The following is a 14,174-nucleotide window of genomic DNA, read 5'->3' as shown; positions in this document are numbered from 1 at the left end:
ATCTGCCCTCGGAGTGGGCCTGCCCCCAGGCGAAAGAGAAGCCCTACAGAGCTTCAGCCCGCTCCAATGGAGCACCCAGACAATCCCATACCTAGTGGTCCAGATCCCCGCTGACCCTGCAAAGATCTATCAGGCCAACTTCCCCCCACTTTTCGCGGAATTGGAAAAGGACTTGACACGCTGGAAGACACAGGAGATCTTGCTGCTGGGGCGCATAACAACAAGCACCTTCTTCCCCGCTTCCTTTACGTGTGCGCTGCCCTCCCAACCACAATCCACCTTCCCCCTCTGCAACGGCTCTGGAGGAAAATCATTGGCTTCATTTGGAAGGGCAAGAAAGCACAGATCCCTCAGAGAACAATGATGGCTAGCACGAAACTTGGAGGGCTAGGGGTGCCGGACCTTTGGAAATACCACATTGCAGCGCAGCTAGCCCAATTTCAAGCTTGGGATCTCGCCTCCGATCGCCCGAAATGGGTGGAGATCAAACAATCTCGCCTCCCTCTCCCCCTCCGCTTCCTTCCGTTCATTCCCACCGCACTACGCCGCAGCTGGCCAGGGGTGCTGACCGCCACGAGACAATTGTTGAAGGCATGGGAGTGGGCCCGCAGACGGGGGGGCATCCCTGGAACGTTCAGCGCATCCTCCCTGATTTTTCTCAACCCCGCTTTCACCCCGGGAGGTCGCCCGCAGAACTTTAGGAATTGGGTTGCAGGAGGCCTCGAAACTCTGGGGCAGCTCTTTGAAGGGGGCACTCCCCTCACCTTTGAACAATGCAAAGCGACCTTCCAGCTAACAGAGGCAGATAGATTCACCTACGCCCAACTGAGGCACTGGTGCACTCACCCCCAAACTCGAGCTGCCGCAACAAGACCCCTTGCCCCCCTGGAACTCATGATAAAAGACCTAACTGCCCAGGGAAAGATCTCGGCCCTCTACAAACTACTGCAGGATGACCCCCTTCTCTCCAGGCCCTTCTACATGGCCCAATGGGAGTCGGATCTGGGTCATGCGATCGAAGACCACACATGGGTAGACGTCTGGACTAGAACACGTACTGCGTCTCGGTGCATTACCAACCGGGAATGCGCCCATAAACTCCTGCTGCGTTGGTATTACCCCCCCTACGCCTCCATCACTTCCAGCGGGCCTTGGACCCCCACTGCTGGCGCCTATGTGGCTCCGCAGGTTCCTACTTCCACATGTGGTGGTCCTGTCCTAGAGTGAGGGAGTTTTGGACCCAATGCCTGGCCACCATTCGAGAGATCACCCAGGTTGAAATCCCTCTAGCGCCCGAGCAGGTCCTCCTGGGGATCCCACTTCCTGACTCATATCCGAGAACAGGGAGGAGAGCGGCGCTGATCTCCCAATTCTTATTGGCTGCCAAAATCACAGTGGCTCGCACCTGGAAGTCCGCGGAAAGGTCCCTTGATGACCTTGGGGTGGCTTAAACTATGGGATATTCTGATAGTTGAAAGATTATGACACCTAAAGCGGGACTGCTCCATCGATTCGCTGACCTCTGGGCCCCAGTTTTGGACTACGACCGGAACTACCCGGCCCTGACCTTCAAACCACGCTGGATCGCCCGGGCCCTCTGTTCGATTGGGAGGGGGCTCCCCGCCTGCTCAGGCCATCTGAGACGTGTACTGTCGCTGACCTGGGAACCTTGGGGCGGGATTTGGGACTCTTCTGCCTGATATGCATGTGAGATTTAATCATTGTTAATGTCTTTGTTCCTGTGCGCTGAGTTATAAATAAACAAATACATTTTTTTAAAAAAAACTGAAATAGCAGCACGGTACCCCTTCGAAGTGCCAATCTGAAGGTTGCCAGGGCCAAGAAAAGCAGTAATCCAGAATGGATGATGTGGGACAATTAAAGTATATAGATCCCTCTTCGGCATGTGAAGGCATCATGATGCAAGACACAGACAACATACTTAAAGTTCAAACAAAAGATATTTATTAACTTAAATGTCAGGATAAAAAAAGGCCTAACTTGCCCTATGCTAAATTGGGATTTACCTACCTAAATGAAACTAAGGAAAGTCTGAATTAAACCGTTCAACTGAAGAATCTGTCTGTGTACAAAACCTATACTTGCCCTCAAAACTAATCTATTCAATGTATTGTCAGCAACCAAAAGAAACAGTGTCCAAAATAATGTTCTGAGCTTCTACCAGCTCACAGATTCCTTCCAGCTCCCGTCCCCAATTATAAATCAGTTCTGACGAACAGTCTCAAAATGACCTTGCTTAAGTTCAGGATGATACTGTTTTTTACCAATACTCGAGGTTCACTCCAAGTAACACAGTATCACAAAAAATATCCTTTGTCTTCTTAGAGTTCTTTGCCTCACTTGCGCCCTCTTTTTATTGTTGGTTTTCCTGTCAATATCTTGGCTGTGTTGGAATAAACTTTAGGGTTTAGTTAATTCTGCTTTCAATGTGTATTCCTGTCATGTGTAGCTTTCACACAATTTGGTGTTCAACATGCTTCTCTTTGGTTCAATGTTAAATTTCCATTCACTTTACAGTTCCGCATACAATGGTTTTACTTGGATTTAAAGTTTCAATTTGGTTCAATGGTAAAGTTCCTTTGTCTTTAGGATTCAGCATACGGTTGTTGTACTTGAATTAAAGTTTCCCTCATTTTAGAATTCAGCCTGCAGGGGTTTTATTTGCATTTAAAGTTCTGTTCCCTTTTGAATTCAGGATTAAACAGTTCTGCTTATTTGTAAAGTTTTTATACAGTTCGGTATTCAATAATGATGGTTTGTGTTAATTACACACTTTCAATTTAACATGCTGTGTAATAATACTTTTAGTCTGCTTTCCTTAACACTTGACCGCTCTGATACAAAGTGTTCCTGGTAATTCATTAGATAACAATAGTTTGAACGGTAGACCTTCGAAAACCTGTTTCCTTAAACACGCGACCACTCCGATACAAAGTATTCGCTTTTGAATGGGAACACTTCAAAGACTTGCGCACTAGATTTATTACTTGTGGGAAACTCACTTGTCGCGTTCACAGTTTTCCTAGCAGCACGGATCAAACAGCCTTCTGCTTTTGAGGTCGAAGTTCCAACTCCTGCCCCTCAGGCACTCCTGTGGCGACCTCGTAACACAGGGGAATGACATCTTGAACACAAGGGAAAAGGACAGCCTTTCCACACGGCTCACTCCACAATTGTAAGTCTGCTCCACGGAGCCCTGTCTCCCACACCATGCTTTCATGGACTGCCTCTCTCTGTAGACGTCAGCGTCTCAACGTGTCTCTCGACTAAAGTCCCCTGCTGCTTGCACCAGCCTCCTCGCTGCTTCTCTTGCCGCTTCCCTTGTCGCTCTCCTTGTCGCTGGGCTGGTCTCCTTTTATACACCTGCAGCATGGATTTCCAATCAGCCCTGCCTGACCACAATTAAAGGGAAATGCCTGCCCTTCACTGCCCTTAGCAGGCACCTTCCTTGCCCCAGTACCAGAGTGCTAAAAGAGTGTAGTCTTCATTACTCTTAGTTCCCTCTTCTTTGTCCAAGTACTGTCAGGTGTTATATGTGGGGAAACAAGGGGAATCTGACTTACAATAACCCATAAAGGTCAGGGAAGGGTTGGGTTGGTCGTCAATACGGTAAGGGGGTTACCATGTCTCACCCAAGGGCACCCCATTTTCAGTCCCCAAGGGCCCTCTACCCAGGTAATCCTCCCTCGCTTCTCTACCCCCCGGATTGGGGAAAAAAAAGCAATGACCTTTCCTTGCCCCCGTGTGCAGAGGATCCAGCGGGTTTAGGAGTGAAAATACCCTCAGGTTCCTCACAGGCATCAGTTGTCAGCACCCCCATGCCGGCTTCCACTCTCTCTGGAGACGTTGGACGTGGATGACGACCCACTCCAAGATGGTGGCCGCGCACTCCACTTTGGCCCACACCAAGATGGCAGTCACGTCACTTTGTGGATATCACACATGATGCAACCAAGATGGCTGCCAATGACAACTAACAATGTCGTAAGTGGAATAAGGGGATGCGTTCACGGAAAGCAAATGCGTCACAACTATTCTCACAGGGTTGTAGTGATGTTGTTGTGTTGTTTCCTGGTCAGCTTCATTCCTCCTCCTTTCCGTTGTTGTTCCGCTTCTCTGCCTTTCACTCCGAGCATGATCCTTTTTCTAGTCCCTCCCTCAGCTGTCTCGCACCTGTACTCAGCCTTTCTTCCCTCCTTCTGTTTCTGTGCTCTTCAGTACAGCTCATCCCCTGAGCTCTATTATTCTTCAACCGTTATCCACACTTGGAGTAACTGGATCGCTGGACTTCCTGCATTGCCTACATCCCCTCTAGAGAGGTTTTTCCACCCTGTTAAAGGGAGTTTGTTTCCTTGATGTGGGAGCCATCGGAGAGCCTGCTCCCTCTGCTTCCTTCCCAAGGTCGTTGTGGCTGCTCGGGGGACCATCCCTTTCTTTACCCTGAACAATCCCAGGACTCGTCTCAGGTAAGGCGGGTCGCTAAAACCACGCTGAAAATGTACACCACCTACAGGCATAAATGGACTTGGTGGCAAGCATCTGAGCAGAGAGAAGCTTGTATTGGGCGTCATCTGACAAATCTCACTCCTTTAAAACTGCAACCAGGCATGAAAGTTCAGGCTGTTGAGGTTGAGATGGGGCACCAGCCATTCTGACTGGGAGAGCAGTTCCACTCTCCACGAAAGGTGCCAGGGAGGGCAGACATACATGGCCAGCAACTCCGGGTATCACATTCTTTGAGCGCAGTCCGGATAGATCAAAATCAATGTGGACCCGAACAGGCGCACCTTCCAGAGAACCAACTGATTGACAAAGAATGCATATTCGACTGACTGTGCAACCCCTCAGATCTCCCTGTTGAGGAAATTCCCTGGAGAAGAACAGCTTACACTTCCTGTTCACACCGGGAGCAAAGGGGTGCACCAGAGGAGTCCCCAATAGGAGAAAATCTCCTCTCGAACTTCTTCACAGAGCTCCTACTTGTGGTAGGCCAAATCCTGTCTGCTCAAGGCATCCACAATTATTTTCTTTGTCCCAGTGAGATGAGTCGCCGTCAGCAAAACGTCATTCTCCAGAGCCCAGAATCACAGTCTCATTGCTTCTCTGCAAAGAGGCAAGGACCCTACACCACCTTGCTTGTTGAGGTAGTGCATGGCTACAGCATTGTCTATTGACCAGCCTAATTGCCTACAACTCCAGAAAGTTGATGTATTCCTGGTCTGCAATGGAGATCATAGGCGCACACCGTTAGGTCTTGCAGGTGAGCACCCCAGCCTTTCAAGGACGCATCCGTGACTGCAGTCAGTTGGGTCCAGGGTTTCCAAAGAAACACAATAGGATGTTGTGTAAGGCCCGCCATGCTAGGTCGCGAGATACTCTCCCTGAGACATGCAACAGGTGTGAAGTGTGGTCCTGAAACTGAGAATTGAGGAGCCACTGAAGTGATCTCACACACAGATGAGCCTCCAGCACAACAAGCATACAGGAGGCCATGAGACCCAGCAAGCGTAGGAAGTGAGAGGATGGAAATCTCTCCTGTGTTTGGAGGACATGAACCATCTTGGAGATGTTTGCTACTCGGATGACCCTGCACAGGCAAGTGTCTAAGACTGTACTGATAAATTGGAGGGACTAGGACGGTGATACCTGAGACTTCATGAAGTTCAGGAAGAATCACAAGCTGTGAAATAGACTGCTTGTGCAGATGAAATTTGCTGACTCCGGTCTGGGGAGTGAGCTTGGATGAGTCAGTCATCCAGGTAGGGAAACACATGAAAGTCTTCTCTCCTGAGGCGAGCCAAAACCAGTGGCAGCAGCTTGGTGAAGGCCCTGGGTGCCGAAGCAAGACAAAACGGCAGGACTCTGGACTGGCAGTGACAATGGCCCACTAGTTATCTCCAGTACTTCCTGTGTTTTAGATGGATTGGCATCCTGCAGCAAGAGCCTCAGATCTGATATAGGTTGTAAGCCTCCATCTTTCTTTGGAACCAGAAAATAGACTGAGTACCAACCCCTTCCTCGTTCTGATCAGGGTGCTTGTTCTATAGAATCCTTTGTATGTTGTGAAGCACCATTCCTTGCCGAACAAGCACATTCTCCCGCCCATTGGGGTCGTATGGTGGAAGTCTGTTTCACAGGGGATTCGCACCTGGGGCCGCTGAGGTGACTGTAGAGACTGACAAGCCAGCTCTTGGAGTACCTTGGCCCCTTACCCTGGCTGGGCAGCATTGCAATTGCTTGCCTGAGAAAGCCTGTCCCCTGCCCCTGAGGGTGTAGGGGGGAAAGGGTCAAATACCTCTTCCTCAGCTTGTGGAGGCAGTGGGCTTTTGCAGTCACCTTGGAGAACTGGAACCTTTAGAGGGACTCATCAACCTTAGCCCCAAACAGGTTGTTGTCATCAAACAGCATGTTCAGGAGTTTAGCCTAAGCATCCAGCGGGTGAAACACAAGGTCCCCATCCAGGAGTACCTCCAAAACACTGTTCCGGTAGCCACAGTGTGTGCCATACAGTCATCCGTGTCTGGCCTGACTGTAAAATGTGGCCAGATGCCTGTGGCACCATGGAGAGTGAAGCAGTTGCCAAAGGATTGATGTCAGAAGATGGAGTGGTGCAACATAGACATGTTTTTTTCATCCATAAGAGCAAGGGCCGAGCCTACAGGTGTACAGTCATGGTCTTTTGCAGGTTCTTAGCCAGCTTGTCTTAGCGCAGTGGACCCTGACGGAGGCAATGGTGCCATGGCCAAAGCCGTAGGTGTCGGGCCTTGGCAAAGATGTCAAGCATCTTAAGCCAGAAGGACTCAAATTGTTCTGGTGTGGAGATTGGTTTGGGAAAGGTATCTGCAGCGCCTTTTCCTCTGAGAAGTCCCCAGAGCAGTGACTGCTCTTATTCGATGAGAAGAAGATTAATGCCTGGAGGAACCACCAGCTGAGCGTGACCTCTTGGAGTGATGCTGCTTCTTTTTGTCCTTGCAGACCGGGTAACATTCTGTTATTCAGCACTCCACACTTGGCAACCTTTAACAATTTTGGCTGACGTCTTTTTCCTTCTGGAAAAGGGTGAAGAGTTTTGCCGCCTGCTCTCAAAATACCTCTCGCGCTCTTGAGCGCGATATAAATAAAATATCATATAATATTATACCTTAGGGTATATCGACTGACATAAACCGCAGTCATTCGTGTCATGCCCTTTCCCCAAATCGTATAAACAAATCCTGTTGGAATTAGAAATTGACATTTAATGCCCACAGTTGATGCAGGGTTTAAACCCCAAGATCTTTGTTAGATTCGGTTTGGCGTGAAATGAGAAACATCTAATGAAGCAGTGTTCCTGAAGCGAGCAGAGTGCCTGGATAAAAAGAAATAAGGTCATAGCCGCAGGCGTCATTATATACTAGCCACAATTTAAAATGCAGTGAGGGGCACACAGAGGCGTCAAGCAGGCCTGACGTAGAGCCACACTGCAGTACCCCGGTGCATTATTAGTTTCCGAAGAACAGCTGCAGCGCAGCGTGAGATAAATATGACAGATGAGGAATGCAACAGAGAAAGAAATACATTAGAGTGGGTTTTGTTGGTAGTAGCGGAGGCATCCATGCAAGATTGCTTAATTGTTGCTTTTATTCATGCAAATCCTAAGGAAATGGGATCTGTGTGTGGCTAACCAAAGGGTTTTTGGCAAGTAGTCCTTTGGTGGGTGGCCTGGGTGCACCATGAGGTGGACATGCATGTTGCGTATCTGGTTGACATCTGTTATGGTAAGTTTGAGGGTTATGCTTGTGTGGGGGTGGTTGGTGGTCTAGTGTTTGGTTCAAGTGTTGATGCGTAGTGTGGTGTGGGTCACATACTACAATGCTGTGTTTGTGCTTATTGTGGGTCCCTGCCATTGTGTTTATCATAGCATTTAATCTTACGTGCTTGTGTGTGATATAAAGTATGGTGGCTGGCTTAGAAGTTTAATAGGTTGAAGATTGGATACCAACATCCAACATGAGAATAATATGAAAGGTTACAATCAAGGAACTGATACTAGTTGGGGTGTAAGACAGGGTGTATTACAGTCATTGAGCAACACCCCAGTCAGGGGCTAGACAACCTAAGCAACAATAACAGAAAGTCCAGTATAACATGGCATAGCAGGGCACAGAAAAACATAACACATCAAGGTAAAGCAAAGCATGAAAAGGCATAACAAGCCACCAAAATCCTATACCGTCAGGTCAATCCCCCTACTTTCTCCTTCACCCACCCCTCCCTCCCTCGCTCCCTCCTTCCTTCCTCACTCTTGCTCATAAAAACCTTGTTAAGTGTCTGAAACAAGAAAAAGCAACACAAATAAAAAACAAATAGATGTGATGAGCTCACCCATTTTCTTTGTAGAACACCAGCCAATTTTTGTGCGAAAATTCTCGGCACATCTTGTGAATGTCCTAAAAGACAAATTCAGTTGAAAATAACTATTAACTATTTTAATAGCATTTGTGGTATTCTTCAGCGAGAACACATTGGCTCAGAAGAGAAGGTACATGTGCACTGTGTGAAGGATAATGAAAGAATGAGACGAACAAGTTACTCTCTTACCTGGTAATGTTCTTTCGATAGGATGGTCTGACGACGTATTCCATATCTATGACAGTAATCACCACAGCTGTGCTGCTTCGGAAAATCTTTCGGCGTCTGCGTCCTGCGTCGATGACATCGATATGCTGTCCTTGAGGGCCTCCGTCGAGCCGACATCACCGGATGTTATAAGTAGGACGCACAACGCCCGTAGCCTCAGTTGTAGTTTTTTCCCAGAACGTGTGGCGCCAATCTTCTGCCAGTATGACCACAGAAAGCCTTGCAGAAACGTAACCTGCAATCGCATAAGAAATTCTGTAGCGGGGCAGGTAGGGAGGGAGCGATATGGAATACGTCGTCGGACCATCCCATCGAAAGAACATTACCAGGTAAGAGAGTAACTTGTTCTTCGAGGGGATTGGGTCCTCCGACGTATTCCATATCTATGACAGACTCCCAAAGCAGTACCAACGTACGGAGGAGGGAAAAAGAATGTAGAATATAGAAATTTCGAATGCCCAATCAAATTGCAGAGTAAAGGACCGCCTTGCCAAAGGCCAGATCCTGCCCATTACATGGGTGAGCCCTTTCAAAAACTGAGAAATTAAAGGAATTTTGAAATAAGAACACTCCTCAGATGAGCACGTAAATATGGACAGCGCCGCCAGGTAACCTTTAATGGTACCCACTTGCAGGCCCTTGTGGGCTAAAGAAAGCAAAAAAGACAGAACCACAGGAATGTCGCATGAAAAAGGATCCACATTCTTAACCCTGCACCAGTCGCAGAACTTTCTCCATGGGTACAGGGACTTTGTTGCCGGTCGTCTGGCCGAAAGCAACACCTCCATCATGTCTTCAGGGAGGTCCCAATCCTTATACCTCAACCTTTTAGAAGCCAAGCGTGAAGGTTGAGGGCTCTGACCTCTGGATGGAAAACCTGACCCCCCTCCCGTGAGAGAAGATCGTCTCAGTAGGGAAGACGACGTGGAGGGCAGATGGACAAGTCGAGAAGGTCCGGGTACCATGGCCTCCGAGACCAAGCCGGAGCAATTAGGATCATCATGGAACCGAACCACCTTAACCTCTGCAGCACTTGCGGGATGACGGGGACTGGAGGAAACGCGTACCGCAGTGGGAAGGACCACTCCACCACAAACGCGTCTCCTAAGGCTCCTTTTGGAGGAATTCCCACGAGCAAACACTTTCGCACTTCCGGTTGACACTGGAGGCGAAGAGATCCACCTGAGGGGTCCCCCAAAGGGCGATCTCCAGGAGAATCTCCTGAGCCAGCTCACACTCGTGAGAGATCACGCTCTGCCTGCTCAGAGCGCCCGTCGTCTCATTTTAGTTTCCGGCCAGATGAACTGCCGAGATCAAAACTTCCTGCTGGATGGCCCAGAACCAGAGCTGCATCGCCTCCCTGCACAGAGGAAGTGACCCTGCCCCCCCCATTTTTGTTGAGGTAGTGCATGGCCACTGTGTTGTCTGTCAGAATCAGGACATTCCTGTCTCGCACATTCAGCAGAAAAGCCTTCAGGGCAAGCCTGACAGCCCCGCAGCTCCAACAGATTGATATGGAGTCTGGACTCTGACAGAGACCAACGACCGCTGACTGTCAACTCGTTGGCATGAGCTCCCCATCCCGTGAGGGATGCATCCGTCACGATGGTCACCTCCAGCCAGGGTAGCCAAAACAGAGCCCCCTTCATCAGATTGCCTTTGACGGCCCACCACAGAAGGTCCTGGGCGACCGAGGGCGGCACCTGAACGGGGTCCGACATCCTGCTGGAGGACTGCGACCACTGCATCTTGAGGGCCCACTGCAGAGATCTCATCCGCAACCTGGCCTCCGGCACCAGAAGAATGCAGGATGCCATGAGGCCGAGCAACCTCAAAAACTCGAACGCCGGGAGACTCTGGGTGTGTTGAAACTTGTGCACCATCTGCTGAATGTGAAGAGCCCTCACCTGGGGAGGAAAACACAGCCCTAGGGAAGTGTTGAGCACTGCTTCGATGTACTGGAGCCGCTGGGTTGGCGCCAAATGGGACTTATTTAAGTTGAGGGAGAAGCGCAGCCTGTGAAGGGAGTGGCAGGTGACGGACAGATGATCCAGGACTTGCTCGGGAGAGCGTGCCTCGATCAACCAATCGTTCAGGTAGGGGTAGACGTGAATGCCCCCTTTCCTGAGATACGCTGCCACCACCACCATGAGCTTGGTGAATACCCTCGGGCGGAGGTTAATCCGAACGGCAGGACCCGAACTGAAAGTGCGAGTCGCCAACCACGAACCTCAGGAACTTCTTGTGCTTTGGATGGATCGGCACATGAAAATAAGCGTCCTTGAGGTCGAGAGACACCAACCAGTCCTGAAGTTGAAGGGCCTGGAGGACTGGAGGACTTGAGAAAGAGTAACCATCTTGAACTTGTCCTTCCTGGGGAGCTTGTTCAAACCGCGCAAGTCCATGATGGGTCTCAATCCCCCGTCTTTCTTCAAAATCAAAAAATAAGGGGAATACCATCCCTTGTTCCTCTCTGCTACAGGCACCAGTTCTATGGCGCCTTTCTCTAGCAGGGATTGAATTTCCTGCGCAAGGAGCGGATCCGGATTCTTCAAAGAGAGATTCCCTGGTGGATTGTCGTGAGGCCTATGCCGGAAAGGAAGACAGTAGCTATGATCTCCAGAACCCACATATCTGAAGTAATGGCACGCCAATCTACAAGATGCTGCGCCAGCCTTCCCCCAACCGGCGAACCATGGGACATGGCCTCATGACTGAGCTGAAGCAGCTGCGGCAGTGCCCGAGGGCAAAGAGGCAACTGCCTGAATGGCCTTGGCACCTCGAGTACCCTGTTTTTCACCTCGGGCACTCCTACGGTGGCCCCTTTGACTTGCAGCTCCTCTCGATTTACTAAAGGATGAGTAATATCGAAAGGAACCTCCCCTCCTTTGCTGTCCCCTAGGACGAAAAGGCAGTGGTTGGGGAACTGCAGCACTCAACGACTTCGCTGCAGCTTTGGAGGTCTGCAACTTCTCAAGGCTCTCGTCAGCCCTGCTGGCAAAAAGATGTTCACCATCAAAGGGCATGTCGAGGAGCCGGGCCTGCACATCAGGAGCAAACTCCGACTTCCGCAACCACGCAAAACTGCGTATTACGGTGCTCGCCGCCATGGACCGGCTGACACAATCTGCCATGCCCAAACCCGACTGAACGGCCTCACACATGGCATCCTTGCCATCCTGTACAATAGCCAGAAAACCATCCTGTTCCTCCCCTTCGGGAATATGTTCAGCCGCCAAGGAAATACAGTTCCACATAATGTGCATGAAACGTGACAAGGCACACACAGAGTTGGCTGCCTGTAAAGCCATACCCCTGAAGAAAACACTTTCTTCGCCCAGCCATCAAAATGCTTGTCGTCCCTATCAGGAGGGATGGTAGGGTACAACGCCTGCTTTGCTGGGGCTGTGGCCGCCTGCACCACCAAACTCCCTGGAGTGGGGTGCGTGGTCAAGTAGCAGGGGTCACTACTGGCTGGGCGGTATTTTCGCGGCAAAGACTTGCTCACTGCCGGGAGACTCTCCGGAGCAGTCCAAGCTGCAGCCACCCTTCTTTGCAAAGCCATATGGAATGGCAGTACGGGGTCAGTTGGAGGGCCTTGGTCGAGGATGTCCGTCAGGTTATCCTGCAGAAAATCCACAGGTGGCGCAGACCACCCCAAGTAATCCGTGACCCTCGACACAAGGACTCGGCATGGGTGCCAGGCTCAGGCCGACAGAACTCCACCTCCGGAGAGGTGTCCAGACCACTGGCGTCGTGCAGTGACTGACGCAGGTCTTCAATCTGGCTGTGACCAGACAAAATCTCGTCAGGCACCTCCTCAGGCACCAAACCTTCCTCAGATCCCTCATCCCCCTCAGAAATATAATCCAGAGGTCAGAAAGAGGGCACAGAAAATGGGAAAAAGACATTCTTAGCCTTGGCCAGAGCCTTTCTGGGGGGTTCCACCGTGCCACGGGGTACCTCCGACAAAGCAGCCTCGAAAGGCGTCGAGGGTATCGACGGAATCGGCGTCAATGTCGAGCGAGGCGCTGACAACTTCGACGGCGTCGACACAGGCCTCAAGGGCAGAGCCCCAAGCGTGTCCTTCGACAGCCTGGGCGCCGATGGCGTCAACGACTTCCTCGGAGGCGGAGCCTCAAGAGAGTCCCTCGACGACCTCGGCGCCGCAGGCGTCGATGTCTTCCTCGAAGACTTCACAGGCTCACACTGTCTCGAGGGCGTCGAGGACCGGGACCTGGAACAGGCACGTCTAGAGCGACCATCCTTGTCCGACCGGGACCTCGAAGGCGCCGGTGGTCGCAACGTCCGCTCGTGCCCAAAGGCGTCTGAGTGGTGTCTCTAGCACGGTCACGGCCGGCGTCCTTCAACGGCGCGGACGGACCAGAGCCCTGCGATTGAAAAATCGCCATCATCTCCTTTCGGAAGGAATCCCATTCCTCAGGAGTGGAATGCTTATTGGGACAAGCAAACCGCCGACGGGTGGAGACCTCGGATGAGGACGGGGAAGGCGACCTGTGACGGCGCTTCCGTGAGTGCCTCGAAGAGGCAGAGGAATGGCGTGACCGACTCCTGGACCGAGACCCCCTGGACTCACGACGACGATGCGGAGAGTCACCCCTCCAATCGTCCGTCGAAAGTCCAGTGGATCGCGACTTCCGGGGCTTGGCCACCTTACCCACCAACAGCTTCTTCTTATGCTCCCGCAAGGCCTTCGATGTAAGCGTCTGGCAGTCGACACAGTCATCCGTATCGTGGTCCTCCCCGAGGCACCAGAGGTAGGCGTTGTGCGTGTCCATCAACGACATCTTGGACCCGCACACCCGACACTTCTTAAAACCCAACTGCGGGGTGGAAGAAGCCGAAGACATCATTTGAATACACAAACGAACCGGTTCGAAGAACCGAAAGATCAGGATTCAGTAGAACCGAGGCGCGCTGAGATCTCCGAAGCGAACACGTTTGTGGAAAAAACGGAACTGAGGCTACAGGCGTTGTGCGTCCTACTTATAACATACGGTGACGTCGGCTCGACGGAGGCCCTCGAGGACAGCGTATCGACGTCATCGACGCAGGACGCAGACACAGCTGTGGTGATTACTGTCATAGATATGGAATACGTTGGAGGACCCAATCTCCTCGAAATTAAAGGTTAGATTGATGACTTTCAGTATTCCAGGTTGGGCATAACGGGCAAGGCTGGCCCTTACCAGTTGATGTGATGAGGCAATTACAGATAAATGACATCATAACTTTTAAACACTGCCATACCCATTTCCTACAATGCATCCAGCCATTAATTTCAGAAAATAACCTTTTGTTATGGAAACCTCTCGCACTTCGCGCTCAGCCAATACTTTCAAACAGTGTCCTTGGATACAATATCCATGCAATTAGTGTCCCAAAGTCTTAAAAAGAATGCTGATGTTTATTTTTCGTAATCTTATCACGCAAAACAGCCAACACGTGTTTCGACAAGATGTCTTTCTCAAGGCTGTGTATACAAATTTTTCAAGTAAATTGTAACAAAATAA

The 14,174-nt window shown here is 50.6% G+C and overlaps 1 protein-coding gene across 1 annotated transcript in view; it reads right to left on the bottom strand.

The window, feature by feature from the left end:
- Positions 1 to 14,174, bottom strand: part of VWA8 (von Willebrand factor A domain containing 8) — a 3,012,337-nt gene that overhangs the window by 907,321 nt on the left and 2,090,842 nt on the right. The window contains exon 31 of the mRNA XM_069639376.1: positions 8,386 to 8,450. Coding sequence (XP_069495477.1) covers positions 8,386 to 8,450 — 65 coding nt within the window. The remainder of the gene's footprint in view (positions 1 to 8,385; positions 8,451 to 14,174) is intronic.

This window comes from Ambystoma mexicanum, chromosome 7q (assembly GCF_040938575.1).
Source record: "Ambystoma mexicanum isolate Mex_15411 chromosome 7q, UKY_AmexF1_1, whole genome shotgun sequence".
NCBI lineage: Eukaryota > Metazoa > Chordata > Amphibia > Caudata > Ambystomatidae > Ambystoma > Ambystoma mexicanum.
This window is presented reverse-complemented; position numbering and strand designations above follow the sequence as displayed.